This window comes from Anser anser (genome assembly GCF_964211835.1).
Source record: "Anser anser genome assembly, chromosome: 24".
NCBI lineage: Eukaryota > Metazoa > Chordata > Aves > Anseriformes > Anatidae > Anser > Anser anser.
The window spans coordinates 4,376,876-4,396,223 of record NC_139745.1 but is presented as its reverse complement, the minus strand read 5'-3'; the positions used below and the strand labels follow the sequence as shown (position 1 = coordinate 4,396,223).

The 19,348-nt window shown below is 51.6% G+C and overlaps 3 protein-coding genes across 11 annotated transcripts; all 3 read right to left on the bottom strand.

The window, feature by feature from the left end:
• Window positions 1–59: 59 nt before the first annotated feature.
• Window positions 60–9,330, bottom strand: GJA9 (gap junction protein alpha 9). 2 transcript variants are annotated; one of them, XM_083809952.1, is made up of 2 exons: window positions 2,497–9,330; window positions 60–2,232 (listed from the first exon to the last, which is right to left on the bottom strand). In XM_083809952.1, the coding sequence occupies exons 1-2, from the start codon at window positions 2,721–2,723 to the stop codon at window positions 1,167–1,169; spliced, it is 1,293 nt and encodes a 430-aa protein (XP_083666078.1). In that variant the 5' UTR covers window positions 2,724–9,330; the 3' UTR covers window positions 60–1,166. The 2 variants fall into 2 exon arrangements, with proteins under 2 accessions (XP_083666078.1, XP_083666077.1); XM_083809951.1 differs by having other exon boundaries at window positions 60–2,744; window positions 4,512–9,330.
• A 150-nt stretch (window positions 9,331–9,480) lies between these two features.
• PAQR7 (progestin and adipoQ receptor family member 7) lies at window positions 9,481–14,128 on the bottom strand. Of its 7 annotated transcripts, none has more exons than XM_083809959.1 (2): window positions 14,113–14,128; window positions 9,481–10,826 (listed from the first exon to the last, which is right to left on the bottom strand). In XM_083809959.1, exons 1-2 carry the CDS (start codon window positions 14,122–14,124, stop codon window positions 9,747–9,749), a joined length of 1,092 nt encoding a protein of 363 aa, XP_083666085.1. In that variant the 5' UTR covers window positions 14,125–14,128; the 3' UTR covers window positions 9,481–9,746. The 7 variants fall into 7 exon arrangements, with proteins under 7 accessions (XP_083666085.1, XP_083666091.1, XP_083666086.1 ...); XM_083809965.1 differs by lacking the exon at window positions 14,113–14,128 and adding an exon at window positions 12,689–12,833; XM_083809960.1 differs by lacking the exon at window positions 14,113–14,128 and adding an exon at window positions 12,685–12,811.
• Window positions 14,129–14,514: 386 nt separating this feature from the next.
• Window positions 14,515–18,939, bottom strand: STMN1 (stathmin 1). 2 transcript variants are annotated; one of them, XM_083809969.1, is made up of 5 exons: window positions 18,856–18,939; window positions 17,818–17,887; window positions 16,916–17,088; window positions 15,992–16,183; window positions 14,515–15,628 (listed from the first exon to the last, which is right to left on the bottom strand). In XM_083809969.1, the coding sequence occupies exons 2-5, from the start codon at window positions 17,828–17,830 to the stop codon at window positions 15,560–15,562; spliced, it is 447 nt and encodes a 148-aa protein (XP_083666095.1). In that variant the 5' UTR covers window positions 17,831–17,887; window positions 18,856–18,939; the 3' UTR covers window positions 14,515–15,559. The 2 variants fall into 2 exon arrangements, with proteins under 2 accessions (XP_083666095.1, XP_083666096.1); XM_083809970.1 differs by lacking the exon at window positions 18,856–18,939 and adding an exon at window positions 17,995–18,119.
• Between the last annotated feature and the right edge of the window lie 409 nt (window positions 18,940–19,348).

Sequence of the window (19,348 nt, the reverse complement as noted above, 5' to 3'; positions counted from 1 at the left end):
CATCAAAACAAAACGTGAATCATGTCAAAATGAGGGTTGCTGGTGTCAAAATGACATCAGGGGAGGCCCGCGGCCTGGGGAGGCTGTCAGGCCTCGGCCTAGTCCCAGCATTATGTCTGTGCACTGTGACGTCAAAAAGAGTGTTACCGACATAAAAAAGAGTGTTAATGATGTCACAAAAAAGCATTACTGACATCAAAATGAGGGTTGCTGATGTCAAAAGACTGGGGAGGCCTGCGGTCCGGGAAGGCTGTGGGGCTTCGGCCTAGTCCCGGCATTGTGTCTGTGCGCTGTGACGTCAACGAGAGCGTTAATGATGTCAAAAGGAGTGTTACTGACAGCAAAAAGATCGCTACCAATGTCAAAAAGATTCCTGCTGACATCAAAAAGAGTGTTACCAACATCAAAAAGAGTATTACTGACACCAAAAAGAGTATTACTGACACCAAAATAATTGGGGAGGCCCATGGCCTGGGAAGGCTGTCAGGCCTTGACCTGGTCACGGCGTTGTGTCTGTGCGCTGTGACACCAAAAGACAGGAGAATCGCTGATTTCTCTGCTGAAGAAGTCAGTGGTGATACACTGAAAAAATATGTGCTGCGGAGTCAATAAGTGAAACATTTATCAAATGTTTTGTTATTTTTGTATTTAATAGTTCAAACAGCAGAATATACGTGACATTCTTCTCTCAAAGAGCTATCAACTATGTGTTTGAATTATTAGATTAAGAATAAAGTTATTTATTAATAATTCGTATTTCTCATGTGTTCTAGTGCTTTCTTTAGCCTAACTTCCTTTACTGGTCTTTGTAAAATACATTTTTAGACTGTAATTTTGTCTTCTACTTTTATCTGGTTTAGGTACAGCTGTAATTTTAGCCCTGACTTCCTAATGCGTGGATTTATGTGATGTATGTAACCCTTTTTAGCTGGGAGGTTAACGCAGATGTTCGGCACTGAGGTTCAAGCCATCCTTTCATTGCCAAGAAGTGGACTGTTTAAAAGTTACTTAGCTAATAAGCAAAGGGCTACACAACTTCTATTTTCACTTCCGTGAAAGAGCTGGTTAAAGTCAAACGAGGCGGCTACTCTTATAAATAGCTCGTATATTACAACTTCCAGTAACTACCCTGGCACCGAGTAGCGTGATTCACCGGCGTGCTCGCGCTATATGCGCAGGTCGGTGGGGGCACGCCGGCTGCCGGCACTGCTGGACAGGGACGGGCGCCCGGACACGGGGAGCAGCTGGGGGCTGCCGCAGCCCCTGCTCTGGCGAGAGCCGGAGCTCGCCTCCCCGACGGAGTCGGGAGTGTCTGGGCGGCTGGGATTTCTGATGTCGGTTTTGGAAGGTGGCTGGCCTTGGTTTGCACTGAGACTGCTTTGTCTTCTGCTGCTGCTCTTTGTGAGAGAATTCGTGGAAGAGCCGGCGCTCTCGACGGCTGCGGAGCAGTTCCAGGAGGAAAGGATTCCTTGCTGCCTTCTGAAGCTGGCAGCTGGAAAAGTGCTAGGTTGCAGAGACGGTTGCGATGGCATTTCAGCAAAGCTTCTCAAGCACATAGTTGGAGCTGTATCTGCATTCTGTGTACCAGCAAGGAAATGTTTCTGATCAGCTTCTTTCTGAGAATTATTTGCTTCAGTCTGAGGCCTGCTAGGCAAGGCCTCATTGTTTGTGCTAATATTTTGATTCTGATCATTTAAAGCACTTGTAGCTGGCCTTTTCCTCGGCAATTTATTTTCCTGATTGTGGTGAGTGTAGTTGCTGCTATTTTCTGTATGGTTATTTTGAATAGACTGAAACATGGGAGGAGAATTTAGAACCGGGTAGATGGCAGTGTCGGTTTGCTTTTCCATTAAAAATGCATAACCACTAAGTACAGAAGGAAGAGTTTTTGGAGGGGTTGCAGGTATTCCCAAAGAAGAGCGTGGTATCACAGAGTATTTCTTAGATTTGTTTATGTAGAAATTGCCATGGCCACCCTTGTTTTCCTCCTGCCCACAAAGACCCATTTTAATTTTTCGTAATCCTAGGTGGATAATTTCCAAGACATTTAAAACCAGCGACACAGTCGCTATCGATTGCATGAATAATATGAACACTGTCTTTTCTGTCGGTCTTGATACAAAGCAGTCAACGACATTTGGACATGGGTCTCTCTGACATTTGTAAAGGGGATCCAGCCGAAACCCATAAAGCAGATATTGCCCAATCATAAAACCGACTTCCACTGCAGACCTAGTGAAAATATGTATCACGTAAGTGCAGAGCAAAGAGCCTCGCAGGGGTGCTTTGTTCAGCTTCCTTTGATCCAGTTGCCGGAGTTCTCTCTCCAGCCTTTTCCGATATTCGGTCATTTCCAATTCAGTGCTTTCAAGCTCCACTCTTACCTGAGCTTTCTTCTTTTGTCTCTCTTTCTCTAAGGCTCTTAGTCTGTATAAGGCATGACCCATATACACCAAAGAAGGGGAAGACACAAAGATAACTTGCAAGACCCAGTACCTTATGAGGGAGATAGGGAAGGCCTCATCATAGCACACGTTTCTACAGCCAGGTTGCTCAGTGTTGCAGATAAATTCTGATTGTTCGTCATTCCAGACGTCCTCAGTTGCCACTCCGAGGACAAGCATTCGAAATACGAAGAGGATAGTGAGCCAAATCTTCCCAATAATGGTGGAATGAATGTGGACCTCCTCTAAAATGCCTCCAAGGAAATTCCAGTCTCCCATGGTTATTCTGCCATCTTAACACTGAAACGAATGAGAGAAAAAGTATCAAATACTGTAAAAGCCACAGTCCTTCCTTAACGCATTATGAAAATAATTATACTGGGAGGAAACGTCCTATCTCACATTGTAAAGCTGGCAACATGACCCACTCCTTGTTGATATTACGGGCATTATTCTTTCTCATCTACAAGATGAAGAAGTGCATCGTCCACCTGCGTCTGATTTCAGTAAAAGACAGCCCCATAAGGAGGAAACTACGAGAAATGCAGCACCCCGGGTCTGCATCCAAGTCGGTGGAAAATCAGGTGCCTGACTGGTAGCAGGGTTCTGTGCACCATGGGGGCTGTTTGAACATCATCCAAGAGACACCAGCGTGAGAGTGGTGTGCTTATATTTAGGGCAGCTGTGAAGGTAATGAGGTTTTATTTCTCTGCAAACAGAGAAATATTTCCTGGTCCTCATTTTCAGGTGTTCTGAGCCCAGTGTTGCAGCTGAGGTTATGCTAATGTCCAATTACAGTTTCGCTGTGAAAACTGGTTATACAAAGACCCTCATGAGGGAATAAAACATCTCACTAGAAATGCAGTGTTAAATTTTTAAAAAGTCTTTTTTTGAACATATAATTGGGAGCAAACAGTAGCTTTTGGTTTGTGGATCACAACGATAAACAAATAAATAAATCACCATAATCGGATCACTTTCCTCTGCTCAATGATACCTGCATATGAAATACAGAATGGAGTGTCTAAGTGTCAAGTGTTGCAATCTTTGGTTCTATGAAAAATGAATGATTTATGCAAAAATTACCTACCAGCATTTTCACAAATAATTATTATCCGAGTACAGATAAACTGGTAATATACGTGTAATCACACACCTTGCATTTACTTCACATTTTTGGTTCTTCCTCTGTTACAGGATACTATAGAGTGAACAAGATTATAAATTCCGTTTCAGCACTTCTGTGGGTGTACACACTAACAAAAATATCTGTCTTCTGTATGTGCAGGGGTAACAGTTATATTCGTGGATATAACTTTACTTTGTTCAGAATTCAGTTATATTAAAAACAGAATAGTCTGATTATTTAGGATAAGGGTGGTTTAACAGAGTTTTTGGTTCATATGTAATTAATTTTCACCCTGTAAAATAAGAATATTAAGTAAATGGATGTTGAAGAATATTAAGTAAATGGATGTTGAAGTCTTGGCTGCAATACTGATGACCACGGAGGAAATTTTATGTTAAGACAGCCTATTAAACATGACAATACACTTTTGTATTGGTAGACACATAGGTATTAGACATTTTAAAAAGATAAACAAATTACAAATAAACAGCACATTATAAATAAAACATACCTTTCTTTACAAAAATCTGTAAAATTAAGCTCTATGGCATCCAATGAAAAGTTACAACCCCTGACATCTTCCATCCGCGTGAGCGAATTTCACATTATAAACAGTTTAGTTCACTACTGGAGCAGCCGACAGAGTGCAAGCCTTGCACACTGAATTTATACTTGACAGGGATGGAGGGAGGAGAAAATCAATCTGTTGGCCAGTCTGCTACAGCTCCAAGCCTAATTTAACTGTAATCAAATTAACATCTACAGGGAAAAATCCCATTAAAAAAAAATTAAAAAATCCACTGCTCAGACATCCTTCAGATGATCTTCCCTTTCCCCTCTCCAGCACCTTCCAAGCTTTAAGAACCATCTCAGCATCTGGTAAACAGCAAAAAAGAAAGCAATACCCCAGGCCACCCCACCCCTTCCCACACCCTTACCTATTAATTTGATTGCAAAACGCTGCTTGTCCTAATGCTGGGCATAGGCTGGCTTTGCATCATGAACGTAGTCCTTCCAGACGGAGCGATCAGACGTCTTAGCGACTTCAGTCACAGCAGAAATGCTGAGGTCCTGGTTTAGACAACTTCAAGTTTTGCATTGCGTCCTAGCACAGCGTGGTCGAGTGAGGAGCCTGTGCACCTTATGTGTACAATGCCAAAAGAAGAAAACAGCCCTGCCATAAACTGCCCAACGTAGGAGCTCATAAGACAGGGTGGAAAGAGGGAGAGAAGGGTGCTTCACAAGTCTCCACCTTTGGAGGCTTTTTGCCCTTTGTAAGCCTCGGTGATGCGTACGGGATAAACGGGTGATCAAAGACATCAGGCAGAGATATTCTGATGAACCAGGAGAATTTCATTCTCTTTGGTGTCTTGGGAACGGAGTTTCATCAGTTCGATGCATGACGTAGAGTTCCCAAGCAACACAGGCTACAGCTCAGACCATCAGGGCAAATACTACCAGACCCTCCAGTCTCCTTTCTGGGCCAGAGAGTTTTTGTTGTCTGATTCATTTGTGGTTTCCTTCGTTTTTTAAAGGAAACTTGCTTATTTTGAATTGAAATGGGAATTTCAGAAGACCTCTGTCACTACACAGATGCACTTACAACATGGCGTTAGTGCCCTACAATTAACTCTGTTCTTTATGCCCTCGAAAGCCAGCAAGTAAAAAAGCTTTCCTTTATTGATTTAAATGAAATAGTTGTTGACCAACAGAAGATGGTTTATCCCTGTAATCCCATAAGACATTACTTATGAAAAATTGTTACCACAGTAGCCATATTAACTTGGTCAATTAACGGCATAATTATTGATACTGATTTTCTGTGGCTGCTTCTGTCAAGGCATTGGAATAATCTTCTTTCATTCTTTTAATACATGGTTATAAAAAGGCTAACTACAACCACCAACTACACCACCAACTACAACCAAGCTATATTTTACCTATCACAACAGCAACATTCAGCTTGGCTATGCAAAATCTAAGAATGTAAATCCTCCGAAAAGGAATGCGGTGTAAATGTCTGCAGAAAATCTGTTCTGCTGTAACAGCTCAGCGCTGCGCTCCTGATGCAAAACAAAACAAAACAAAACAAAACAAAACACAGTAACAGTACTTTGGGCAGCTCCAAACTCGATCCTTCTTCATATACAGCACCTGTCCTTATATTCCATGATTCCTGACCCCTCATTTATTTTCCCCGTGCCACCTCTCTTGTCATATTGAGTTCTTTTAAACACCTCTAAACATTGCAACTGCTACTCCATTTTCTCAGCCCGTATAACTTGGTATTTCCTTTCAGGAGCAAGTCGCTACCACCCCAGTCTAGCTGTCAGACACTCTGAAGATGGAGTAATATTTATATAGAGCCTGTAAAAATGGAGCAGGTGACATCCATTCAAACACTCTAAAATTTAGTAAATGCATGCAAAATGTTTGGGAGAGGGAAGAGAAAGAGACCTCATTTTAGAAAAGGGAAGCTAGTGAAAGAACTATGCTTGCTTTGTGTACAGAGGTTTTCCTGGAGCTTGTGTTAGCAGCACAGTAGCCAAAAATTCGGACCTGTTATGCACACTTGGTATTAAGATGCCACTCCTGCGCTAGGATCAATATTCGTTGAGAAGTATAACCAGCACTATAATGCTCTTTTAGATTTTTCTGATCAGTGCCCTGCCAAAGTGTATCGCCAATACAAGTGGCCTGTATAGGATGAATAAACTTCCTCTGCTGAAAACTCCGACGCTCATCAATATCTTTTAATTTTGGTGCTGAGGACCAGTCAATAGGTCATGTCCGATTTCATAGTTGAATGACAGCATGCTGGAAGTACTCAGTCGTTTTGGCAAGCTATTGGTCTCCAGCCAGCCATTTCTATTAAATACTTAAAGTAGGTTTTTAAATATTTTTCTGCTATTTGTACAAAAGATTCTTAATCCATCTGAGTGGTCCATGGACACCCCCCACCCCCTGCAAAGATTCTGAAGCTTTGTTTGAAAATCCCAAGAATTAGAAGAGACTGAGCTATGGTGTCTGGGGATCCCCTCATTTTGTAAAAGATTTATGTTAGGAGAAACCTTTATCAATCTGCACTTAGTATTCCAAGATGCATTATCTCATGTAAAAGGGCATTTCAGTCAAATGACAACTTGACCGGTCAGGAGGGAAAATGAATTCAAGTGCTGATGGCAATTTTACGGCAGCGATATGCTGCTCTTTACTTTAGTCCAGATATTTTGCAGATAGGAATATTTACACAGACTGTCCTGCCAGTATTCAGAGTTTAGCAACAACACGAGTAGTGACATAGGAGAGAATACTCTATTTTCTCCCAGGTCAGGAAGCTACATCACCCACATTTTATTGTAGTTGGTTCTGCTGCAAAATACCCTCCAAATTTCATCTGCCTACTAAACTATGTTTTCTTAGCTCAGGGTCAAACACCATAAAAATCATTCAGTCGTGGAAATATTCTCCTAAGATCAGACCTTTTCATTCCTACTCATCAATAATGTGCACTTTATGTGTACAATTGATTTTGATTTTCTACTGCACTTGTCTGACCCACAACGGCCAGCTAGATAGCGAGAGGCACGGACATCAGCGACGTGTCCTACAGGCTTGTGGGACGACGCAGACTCACTCCTGTAGTCTCATTCAATAGCAACATTAGGATCGCAAATGATAATGAGAAATTTGGACAACCACAATACTCAATATTGTCTTTATGATTGCACAATCCAGCTGTGCCGGGGGCAGATCACAGAACAACACATAAAGGGAGAGGCACACGCTCTTGATCTTTGACTGCTTTCTGTGCTGGTTTATAGAATCAATTTTTATTGCTATGATATACGTGCGAATTAGTAGGTGCAGACTTGTGGGTTTGCTTTCCCAAGGGAGCTTTCTGACGATGCCCTGGCATTTATCCAAAGGTTTAAGGTGGTTTTTTGGTCACTAGTTATTTTTAAGCTTAGATAGCATGCAACATTTCGTTTAGGACGCCCTTTTTTGCTGCTCAAGTTCTTCGCTATATTGTAAAAAGCTTCCTGTAAAGCAAGCAGGGTGCTTGTACTCACAAAACACTCCCTGCTAAGATGCTGAATGCTCAAAACCAGCTTAGTACTATTTAGGAATTTCTTGCACAGCAATTTTGTAGATCAAAGTTGACAACATTTAAATCCCATTCCTACAAGCAAGAAATATCCAATCTGATGTGCCTCAGCACGTTTAAAGAGAAGGCAACTGCTTTTCCCTGAAGACACTGTAGAAGGTGCATTTGTGTGGAGCTCTCCCTTGATGAGCAAAGATCATTCACTGCTCTTGCAGAGCCGCTGCTCACCGCGCACGTGGCCGTTTGTCCTGCTGTAGCCCAGTGAATAAAGCAGTTAATTGGGCCCTAAAAGAAATGGGACTGGGCAAAAGTCTGATACAGCAAGAAGCCAATGCCTAGGGAAATCTGAATATCATAGAAGAGGGAAGCCTGCACTGCTCTCAGTAAAACTGGTTTCTTTGTTTTTCCACCACAATCGCAAAGGCAAAGAGAAAAAAATCATAAATCTGATCAGAGCAAGGAGTAAGGCTACACCAAAAATTGAAGAGGCAATGACAGCAGTCATGTAAGAGGAGCTCTTCAAGTCCTCCACTCGTTTGTAAATTCCTGGCAGATCTGGAGGCAACCGGGGCCCCGCGCCGAACCCAAAAAAGCCAGCGGTGCAAGCCGGTGACAAACAAGCTGGGTTCGTGCCTGCCCGTGGCAGCCAGTGCAGCTCCGCACCGAGCAGCGCTCTCCCCACGCACAGCGATCCGTTCAGCTTCCATCCGACCAACCTCAGCCCGGCCTCTCCAGTCCTTGGGGAAGTAACAGAAGGAGCCCTCTTAGAAATTACTACCAGCCAAATGGAGCAGGTGATTGGGAAAAAACAACACCCGTTTACTGAAGGCAGACGGTGCCTGACTAACCTGATGGCGTCCTACAAGACGGGAACAACTTCTGTCGAGGTGGGGAGAGCAGTGGTCACTGCTGACCTGGCCTTCAGCAAGCAGACTGCTCCCCGCAGCCTTTTGTAGACAAACTGGTGGGATAGGGGCTGGGGGGGCTGCGAAGAGGCCACGCTTGGAGGGGGGCGATCAGTGGCTTTACCCCGGCCGGCGGCCTGTCAAAGGGGGGGGTCCCCCAGGGCTCGCTGCCAGGCCCCACGCTGCTCGCCACCTTCCTGAATGCTCTGGGTGACGGGACTGGAAGCGGCCCCCGAAAGCCTGCTGCTAACACCAGCAGCGGGGACTGAGGGAGCTGCATCTCTCCTCCCTGTGAGGATCAGGCCCGGGGGGGCTCACCGCAGGGCTCCTGTACTTGGAGGGCAGCCACGAAGCGGGTGGGGGCTCCCTCGTCACAAGGAGAAGACAAGGAGCAATGGGTGCAGGCCGCACCGGGAGAGGCTTTGTCCCGATATAAGAAAGAAATTATTTATGGTGAGAACAATCGATCGGGGGCAGGACCTCCGCAGGGACGTGGCAGAAGCCCCATCACCAGAGGCTGACAGGGGTGCCATCCCACCCAGGCTCCCTGTTCCCATGCAGCGTGGGCCTGGTGATCTTCTGGGGACCCTTCCAACCTGAGCTGGTCCAATTCCGCCACCCCAAGCCCACCTGCATGCTCTTTGGGTGGACAGCTCTGCACAATTCCCTAACCCATATAAAAGGGGCCTGAACCAATTTTAAATAAACCTGCCCCCCTTCATTATGATTTATACAAGCCCCCATGGGTCTGTTTGCTTTAATGGGTTGGATGCTGCCACCGCTAGCGAGGAAGTCGGTTGGCAGCTCCTGACTTTTTGCCCCAAGACTCAGGAACATCCCAGAAACCTTCCCAGCCCCCATCTGCAAAGGCACAGGGCTGCACCACCACCAGCGTTTTGTTCCAGCCGTTTATTCAGACGTTTGAACGAAACCAGTGTACCATTTTGAGAACAAGCTGGGATTAACTGTGAATTAAAAAAGCACGAAGAGCAGCTCTTATTCCCCCTCCCTGACCAGAGCAGTGCCGAGAAACAGCTTGCAAAGCGTCTCTCTCCTCTTCTCCTCGAACTCTGTCGCCTTTGCCACGGCATCGCTGCAACCAGCTGCAGAGGAACCGCTCAGGCCCGCGGGCGAGCGCCCCAGCTTCGCCCACGGGGCTCCTAATCTTCTTTGAAGCTCAGCTTGTTCTGCACCTTCCGGGCCATGCACATGGCCGTGAGGACCGAGCAGGTCACGGTGACGAGGCACAGGGCAGAGAAGTTGTGAGCCAGGTCACCGTGAAGGGAAGAGTAGATGTGCCGCCGGGACTCGTAGTCCAGCACCACCGCCTCGATCTGCGCCAGCGTGCAGAGCACCAGGCAGACGTGGAAGATCTGGTGGCTCTGCCCGAAGAAATGGCACTTCCCAGGGAACCACTTCTCCGGGTACGGGTGGGAGAAAAAAAAGGCGCCGATGAGGAAAAACAGGACCTGGCACTTGTGATACAGAAGGGCCGGGTCCGCGCGCTCAGACGGCGGCGCGGTGTAGATGCGGTGCACTACGGGGCTGATGTCCAGCATGTACGCCAGACCCGAGGGCATCTCCTGGCACAGCCTGCTCAGCAGGCCGGCGGACTGGTGGTAGCGGAACTTGGCGTAGCAGGAGCCCGCGCAGGACATCCACGCCAGCAGGACGGCCCCGGGCATGTAAAAGCCCTTGACCTTCTCGTGCCAGCCGGGCTCGATGGCGTAGTAGTAGTGCCCCAGCGCGCTGCCGTACTGGTAGACGGCCACCCCCACGTAGTCCATGAAGAAGAAGCTGTAGTGCCAGAACTCGGACTTGGCCTGCAGGAGGTGCGCGAGGGTGCTGAAGGTCAGGTAGGTGATGGATGCCACGATGATGATGAGGAGGGGCTGGGCGTGCGGGTCCTGCCCGAAATCCACCCTCTGCGAGAGCTGCTGGAACCGCAGCAGCAGGATGAGGGCGGCCACCAGGTGGGTCCAGACGTTGATGGCTTCGTTGTGCTGCTGGAAGAGCGTCGAGAAGTAATAGCGCCAGGTCTGGTGCACCGGCCGGTAGCCGGTGTGGATGTAGGGCTTCCAGAAGACCTTCGGCACCTCGGCACTGCTGACGGTGGAGGGGGAGAGTGGGGCCAGCAGCTGAGGGACCTGCCGCACGTTAACGAAGAGGCGGCTGAGCTTTTCAGGGACGGCCGTTGCCATGACACAGCCAAAGTCCAGTTCGCCGCCACCCGGCACAACCTTCGGAACAAAAAGAAAGTTTTGCTGTGGGGTTTAATGGCGGCTTCAGCAAACTCAGCAACAGGGGCTGTTTGAATGCTTTTTTTTATTTTAATATGTAAAATCCTGCACGACTAGAGAGCGGCCTCTGTAGCCGAAACAAGAGAGTCACCAGAAATAGCAATATGAAGGAGGCTGATGTGATACTTATGCCCTGCTGGAGTGCCCCATGCAGGCGACAGTCGGGAAGACTGGAGAGGTAGAGGACACCAGCATGGGGTTAATCAATGAAATAATTAACTCACCAGGATACACCAACTCCTAGCTAAGCTCAGCTCGGCCCTTCCCAGGGGTTCGGGATGTTCTGTTCCCACAACATCCTGAGAAAACTTCCCGCTCCAGGAGCAGCCCCAATCCTCCCTTGCCAGCCGCCTGCAGGATCCCCGCTCGAGGCTCTGGCCAGACACCCTGCCCTACCTCATGAGGAGCTGCCTCGGGGAACGAAGTAACAGAGCACGGACATAATCTGATGGAGGTTTTCACCGTCTGTTTTCAACTCTCCATTTTCCATATGACACTACATGAAAACAATGCAGCCTGCGTGAGTTTATCCGGTTGCATCACTGACATCCAGCAGCGTAATCTTTCCAAGCAAGCTTCCTATATTTACACTTCAGAAGCTGCTGTCCTTGCCGAGATAAAGGCAGCCCCGCTCTGCCTTTTCATGGTGGCCTTAAAGGCTTGCTGAAAAGAACTCGCTCGAGGTGAGCTCGCCCGTGCCCGTTTACCTGCTCTTGCTCAGACAAGTGGAGGAAAACAGCCAAATTCCCGTCCAGCCCCGGTGCTGATTTACAGCCTTAACTCCTGGCAAGTTCAGTCATTTCAGGCACGGCTCAGACAGGAAAAGCTTTTCAAAGTTTGGAAGCAGAGGAGGAGGGAGTGGGACTGTTTTTTTTTTATTTTTTACACTCCAGAATTTCCTCATCGCAGTGGAGCAGATAGGTCCATAACCCACGCCTGCCTGAGGAGCACAAATAGGGATAAAAATCGGCTCTTTGCCGCTCGGCTCCCCTCTTGAGCGCTCTTTTCCCACCTCGCCTGGCTAAGGAGGCTCCCCCTCGACCTGAGCCCTCCCGTGATGCTGCGACACGTGGGGGCTGCTGCGGGGAGGGAACTGCGCCAGCCCTCGCCCCGCACTGCTGGTCCGGAGCAGCCTCGGGTCCCGCTGGGGCGGACGCGGGCGAGAGCAGCGTTGACCAAACCCAACCTTCCCAGGGCGAAGCCCTGCTGCGATGTGTGGGGAGCTGCGGCCTGCGACGGTTCCCACGGGAAAGGTGCCCCCGGGGAGGTTTTGGGGCACAGGCAGTGGGATCCCCGTGGAGGCAGCCGGGCAGGGGAGGCTCTGGAGGTCGCTTCAGGCCCTCCCAAGCCCGCAGGCACGGGGCTCTCCTCCAAAGCTCTTCCCAGCCACGAAGCCTTAAGGGATGCTGGCGTAGGGCCGGAGCACCGCTGGGGCAGCGCTGGGATCCCCGAGCCCTGCTCGTGCCCGGCTCCAGCCTCCCCCTGCCCCTGTCGCACCCGGGATTTCCTGCGGGGCGTTTCCGCAGCATCCGTTCCTCCCCCCCCCCCCCCCTCCGAGCCTCCCTCGGGGCCGCAGCCCCAGCCCCCCGCAGCCCCCGACTCCAGCCCCTCGCTCGGAAACCCGGCTCAGCACCGGGCCTCCCCCCCCCCTGCCTCCAGCCTCCAGCCCGGCTCCGGGAGGCTCCCAGGAGCCTCGGCGGAGCCTCCCCCCGCCGCCTCCCCCCCCCCTCGGTTCCCGTCCCGGTGCCCCCAGCCCGGAGCCGACCCCGGTTTCTCCCCCCTCTGCCCACGAAGGCACCTGCAGAGCCCCGCCGCGGCCGCGCTGCCCGCCGGAGGTCGCGGAGCCCCGGCTGCCGCCCAGCCTCCGCAGCGGCCGCCCCCTGCGCCGGGCCCGCCCCGCACCGGGGCTCGGTGCTGCCGCCCCCGGGGGGGGCCTCGGGCTCCGCTCGGCACCGGGGGGGGGGGGACCCGGGGGGGAGGGACCCGCACCGCGGCCCTGCCGAGCGCCGGGCACCGGGAGCCGCCCCCGGGGCCTCGCCCGGGCCGGGGGAGCGGAGGATGCCCGCGGGGGGGGGGGGGGAGGCCGGGCTCCGTGCGCAGCCTCCGCCCGGCCGAAAACCTGGGTTTTCTGGGGGGGGGGTGGTGGGAACTGGGGTTATCCCCGTGGTGGTGGTGGTGGGAAGCGGCGTGATGGGGTTCCTGGCGTTATTCCCTTACAAGGGCCGCTGCCGTTCCTGCGGCTCGCTGCCGCGCAAGGGGCAGACCGAAGGAACAAGGAAGCTGCAGCTTTCTGCTGCCGTTTCGGGCATCGTTCAGACAGGTTCTCCCCATCAAGCAGAGGAATTGTCCCTTCTTCCCACCCCCGCACAAGGGGGCACAAGGGCAGGGCTTTTCTTTTACCCCTTTCTCCCCTCAGGATGTGCATCGCCCTCTCCATCCCCCTGCTGAGGCCCCAGCCCGACACATTAGGCTCCATTTCACACAAGGAGGCACAGAAAGCAGAACTGAAGGGAACAGAAGGCCCCAGGCTCCCATGTGACAGCTTTGGCAAGTCAAAGCCGCGTATTTAATGTCTTCGTGCTCTTAATAGCGTTTGGGTTTTGGCATCCTTCTCATCCTTGGAAAGAAGGGGGGAGCGTACAGCATTTGGGCTGCCAGAACTTCACTCAAGCGGCAGGCAACCATGTTCAGCTGCAGAGGCTTTTGGTTTTCAGCTAGCACTTACGCATGATCTTAAAGATGGGAACCGGCTCTGTGACCACCAGCCTCACAGCGCAGTGTCAGAGCCGTTCACCTTTCACAGGCACTTCTGTAATGCCTGAGGTCTTTTTCCCCATGCCGAGCTCATCGCAGCCCCCTCCCCTGCCCCAGTGGATCCCAGCCCCTACCTCTGTGCCACTGAAAACACAAAGCCCGCTGTTCCCCCTGCAGCTGGGTGCCTCTGAGCAGGCTCAAGTACAGCCCTTCCTGCCTCGAAGTGTGAAGCGCAAGTGCTGAAAAGTTCTTTAAGCAAGAGCTCGGCCCCCCCATCTGTGCAGCCTGGCTTTGTGTCACCCTATTCCCCACCTTTTTTCCCCCTCCCCTTTTTGTTGCATTTTTCCAGTACAACCAAAAGCACCAAACGTAACGCACGAGAGCTTTCTGAAGTAAGCCTCCCGCTTTGGCAAGCCCCAGAGCAACGGTGAGTGATCCAGGACTCAATTAGCCCCTTTAAAAATATCCTTACCAGGTTTTCCATCCTCAGAGTATCAGTGTCTGGTGCACGGTCAGTGCCAGGAGCTCTGGGCACGGAGCAGAACCAGCCCCATGACCTAGGAGGGGGAGCTGGGACGGAGCACGCCTTGCAGCAGAGCTCAGTGCCGGGCAGCACGAGGAGCTGAGAAGCGACAGGTCCCCGCGCTGCAAGGGAAGGCGATCACTAATGCTGAGTACCTCAGCTCAGGAAGTTATACTTCATACTGACACGCTCCCTTCATGGACAGCTATTTATACTCCCCCATCGCAGCCTCGCCTTTACAGCCAAGCTGCACGGGTACTCGTGGACATGCCAGACCCTGTGTTAATCTCACAGGAAGGGTGGTTGTTGTTGTTGTGTTTTTTTTTTTAAGGCAACCGTACACTACAGCAATGCGCCACCTAAAAGCATCTTTACTCACAGCACAAGTACAGTTGTATGTTTCACTTCCCAGAAAAACAAGCACAGCATGCATCTCTGCGGGCAAGCGTTATCTCCAGACTCGCCCCAGGGCACAGTTTTTTTATCCCAACACATCTGCAGCAGATACAAGATTAAAAATCTTCAGCGGCATTCTCTGTTGGTGGACGCGCGTGATCCCAGCACGGAGCAGGCCTGGCTTTTACCCCGTGACACTGCAGCGAGCGGTACACAGATCCCGATTCAATAGCACAAGCGATCTTCCAGAAACCCTTACCAAAAAAATAAAAGGCTCGGATCAGAGTCATGTGGCAACAAGGACTCGTTTGTCGAGGCATCAGCATCTGAAGGGAGGTGGCTCTGAACCCTTTGAACAAAAACACCCCACAGCTGACAACTGCTGAGGTGTCCAAACAAAGCTCCTACTGTACAACCGAGACAATGAGCGTGCTCTAGGAAGAGCCAGCTATGCAGCATGCCCATGGGTGTAAGGAGAAGTGCTGTTACAGATTTTTCTATCAGCGCTGGATAAGGATGCCTGTTGTAGACATCAGCCAACCAATTATTCCTCAGGTCATTTCCAGAAATGATTCTCATGGTAACAGCACTGTGCAGCTTTATTTAGTCACTCAGTTACAGCAGTATTTTAGAAGACTGGGACAGAGTCAGATTTTTTTTTTGAAGTGTAACATATTGAGCATGGAACAGTTTACTACATATTCCTTTCACAAATGTCTTACAGAGCTGATACAGTACTAGCCATCAACCCAGTAGCAAGTGCTCTGGAGTAGAAAAGGATGCAACAAGATAGCTACACTGGAAAGACAACACTTTAGAAAAAGTGAAACATGGAAGGTCTCCCCTCTAGCCCCCAAAGAAAGCGTACAGTTTGGATCTAACTTTACAGTTCTACATCAGTTTCTAGAAACTTAAAAAACAAAACCAAAAGTAAAACCACTGGCCAGTACAGTCTTTGGATATTTAGAGGAGGGGGAGAGTGTCAGTTTCCAGAACGAAGTCAGTCGGTTTCGGCCTCACCGGGGTCTTTGCCTTCTTTGTTCTTTCGAACCTCTTCAATGTGCTTGTCCTGAAAGACAACAGCAGGGGAGCAGTGAGCCGCAGGGCGCAGAGCAGAGCGCGCCCCCGCCTGCATCCCATCCCCGGCTCACAGCAGGAAACCTGCTGTGCCTTACTGAGGGGGGCTGCGGAATGAAGCTCGAGAGAAAGCGAGCAGCCTGCTCTAACCCCTTCCACCCTCCTCCCACACAAGGAGGATTTCTACAAGGTCTCCCATAGATCTCATATTCTTTTGAGACCAGACCCACAGACCGCCCAGGGATGTGTCTATTTGTACCAGTCCCCTCACAAGGCCGTTCACTGGTCTCTGTCTAGCTGGTTTGTACGTGAGGAGCGCTGACACCTTCTCTCCCAACCATGACTCAACACCTACCTTCTCCCTCAAGCGTTCCAGTTTAGCAGCCATTTGTGCCTCACGGTTCTCTTTGTTGGCTTCCATTTTGTGGGTCAGCTTCTCCTCTGCCATTTTGCTGAAGTTGTTGTTTTCTTCAATGGCTTTCTGAAGCACTTCTTTTTCATGCTCCCTCTTCTCGGCTAGCTGCTTCAGGACTTCTGCTTCATGAGACTAACAAAACAGAGCAGGCGCGTTCTGAACATAAACTACACAGCTACAATCCAGGTGCCTGCAACTCCTGAGCAGAGGTTTTTCTGCCATTTTAATGGTAATCTGCATAAGTTCTTGATGCAGCACAAAGCCCCCCAGTACCCACTCCACCTCCCATAGTCTGTATTTCACCACTACCGACAACAAAAGAAAGCGAATTTTTATCATTACTCACAAGTCTTTAAGCGGGATTTTTCTCAGAAGGGTACATGGATTTTTATGTTAATACCTATTGATCTTTCCTAGAAGACTCACTTCTCAGAATGCTGAGTTTGCGATTCCAGTCACACGTGAGGCTGTACTTCAATTCCTAAGCCTCTGCAGAGCCAAGGGCTCTAAACCACATCAACAGCAAGATCTTACATCAAGATACTGCATCCACGAGCCTTCTAATTATAGATTCACAACTAGGTTTTCTAGGAGAAAGTGAATCTTTCGTGACATTACAGATAGAGAAAAGAACAGCTTCTTCCTGAAAGAGCATCACCTCTCAGTTATCTCCCCAGTTTTTCAATTGACCATTCAAAATAACTTTGGGCGTAAATCTCCCTAAGAGCCCATGATTCTAACAAGCTCAATTAATATTCCATTTACCATAACACAAACCACTCATTTGTCTTACGTAACACAAATTTAAGAAAACCCCACGGATTGATTGAGTAGAGTTCCTTTAACCTGCTCTTTCAAACTTACCTTACGTCTCTCTTCTGCTGCTTCCAACTTCTTCTGAATTTCTTCCAATGACAGATCCTTCTTCTTTGGGGGAGAAAGAGGGAATTCTGGGACTGCTTCTTTTGAGCGGGGACTGAGTATCAGCTCAAATGCCTGCCCAGAGGCACGCTTTTCCAGTTCCTTCACTTGTATATCTAGGAACATAAAAAAGAAATGGGATTTTAAGCCATGAAACTGACTTAGCTAACTTGAACGGCAGCCTTCAAGAACTGAAGGCCACCAAGCTCACTTTAGGTTACAGGTGCATCGGAGCAGATAGCTCTGTTCTACGCAGTAGCGCCATTCAAAAACGCAGTGGGCAGTTCTGTTCACAATTCCTCCTTGATAAATTACTCAAGCGCCTGGCATTTCATTTAGCTTTTAATATCCAGACTCATAAAAACAACTGTAGAGTGTTTTTTCATTTGGAAGCACTGCTTTCTCCAATGAGAAGTTAGAGGTGAGCATTTTGAACCTCTTCAAAAGACCTGACCTAGAGGGCCAAGCACTGAAACCCTTTCTCTGAGAAACACCTAAGCCAGCATCCTTCTATTTAAACACCTCCACAGGGGCATAGGCACGTCAGCCCCGTATGGCTTCAGCTGTAGCAGCACACCAGTTTTGACCACCAAGATGTCTAGATGACAGTCGGTTTTGTTAACTGAGCAGATGGCGTGCAGATGAACTGAAGCCCATCTGCTCTCAGCCTAGTTTGAGATGGCTTTTGCTTCTGTTTCCACAAGCACTGCTTTAACAGCTTCTCCAAAGCAGCCTAGAGATGGTAGAAAAGCCTGGCGACAACAGTTTATTTGACAAAGCACAACAATTACATAGGAAATTAAGGGGGGGGAGGAAAAACATATTGGGCTCATGATCCTACGTACCAGAAGTAGCCATGACCGAGGAAATACGCCTCCAGCAGCCCGCTCCACGAGACCTCCGACAGCTGCACTCCTGGGTAACAAAGAGACACGTCTCTGAGCAGCAGGCACACGGCTGCCATCGCTTCCAACGCCCCGCAGCAGCGGGAAAAGGAACGCGGGGCCGACAGGTGACCGCACCCGGTAATCAGCGGCCGCGGGGCTGCTGCGCACGGGTGGGAGCGGAGATGCCGCTGATTTAATTAGCGCCCGTCAGGGCTGCGCCCGCCGCAGGCAGCGCGGGCGGCGCTAGGACCCGGCTCCTCGCCCCGTCCCCGCCCCTCCCCGCGCCGCCCGCCGCCAGCCAATGAGCGCGGCGCGCTGGGGCGGAGGCCCCGCCCCCCCGGCACGCGCCTCTCCAACCGCACCGAATTCAAACGGCCGGAGAGGGGCGGGCGGGGGGAGGGGGAGCGCGCGCGCGCGGGCGGGGGGCTCGGGGAGGGGGCGGGGCCAACGGCAACATCCGGGCACCCCCCGGCGCCCCCTCCCCTCACCCCCCCCCCTCCCGCCCCCTCCTCTCCCCACAGCCGCCCCCCGGGGGAACGGCCCCGCCCCGCCCCCTCCCCACTGACAATGGCGGGGTCCTGTCAGGGAGGGGAGGGGGCGCCGCCGCCTTTCTCCTCAGCCGCCATCAGGGCGGCTCCCCCTCAGAGCCGACGGCGGGACAATAGGACCCCCGCCCATTGTCTCCCGCAGCCCCCCGTCAACCCCTCACACCCACATACCCCCCCCCCCCTCCACGACCCCCGACCCACCTCACGGACAAAACCGACGACCCGACGCCCCCCCCCCGGCACCTCCGAGCCCCTCCGAGCCCCCCGCGGCCCCTCCGAGCCCCCCGCACCGCCTCCCCTCGCCCTGACAGCCGCCCTCAGACCCCTCCCGCCGGCTCCCCTCCACCGCTACGACGCCCCCTCCACTGCCCACCGGCCGTTCTCAGCGCCGCCGCGCCGCGCCCCCCCCCGGCCCGCCGCCGGGCCCGCAGCGCCAGCGCGCACCCACCTGCCCGCTTCGCCGCTCCGGCCCCACTCTGCTCCCGCCCGCCCCGCCGCGCACAAAAGCGCCAAACAAAGGCACGTGACCCGCCCCGCCCCGCCCCTATTGGCCGAGCTCGGCGGCACGTGCCGCCCGCCGCGGGGAAGGGGGGGGGGGGGAGGAGGGCGAGGCTGGGGGGCTCGCGCCCCGCTCCCCGCCGCCCGCTGCATGCCGGGAGTTGTAGTTCGCGGGGGGCGGGGGGAGGCGATGCGGGGCGGCGACCCCCGAGGGCCGATCGCGGCCGGGGGGAGGCTGCGGGGTCGCGACGCGGAGTGCGGCGGCTCGGCGGGCCGGCCCGGGGGCTGCGCGGCTCTGCGGGGCGCTCTCCTGCCGCTCCTTGAGGGCGGTGGGACTCCCTTTGTCTGCCACCCCGGTGCTGGGGAGGAGCGGGGGCCCCGCGCGGCGGGGGGTCGCCCTGCCCCTCGGGGGAATGTAGCCGTGACGGGGTGGCTGCCTCACG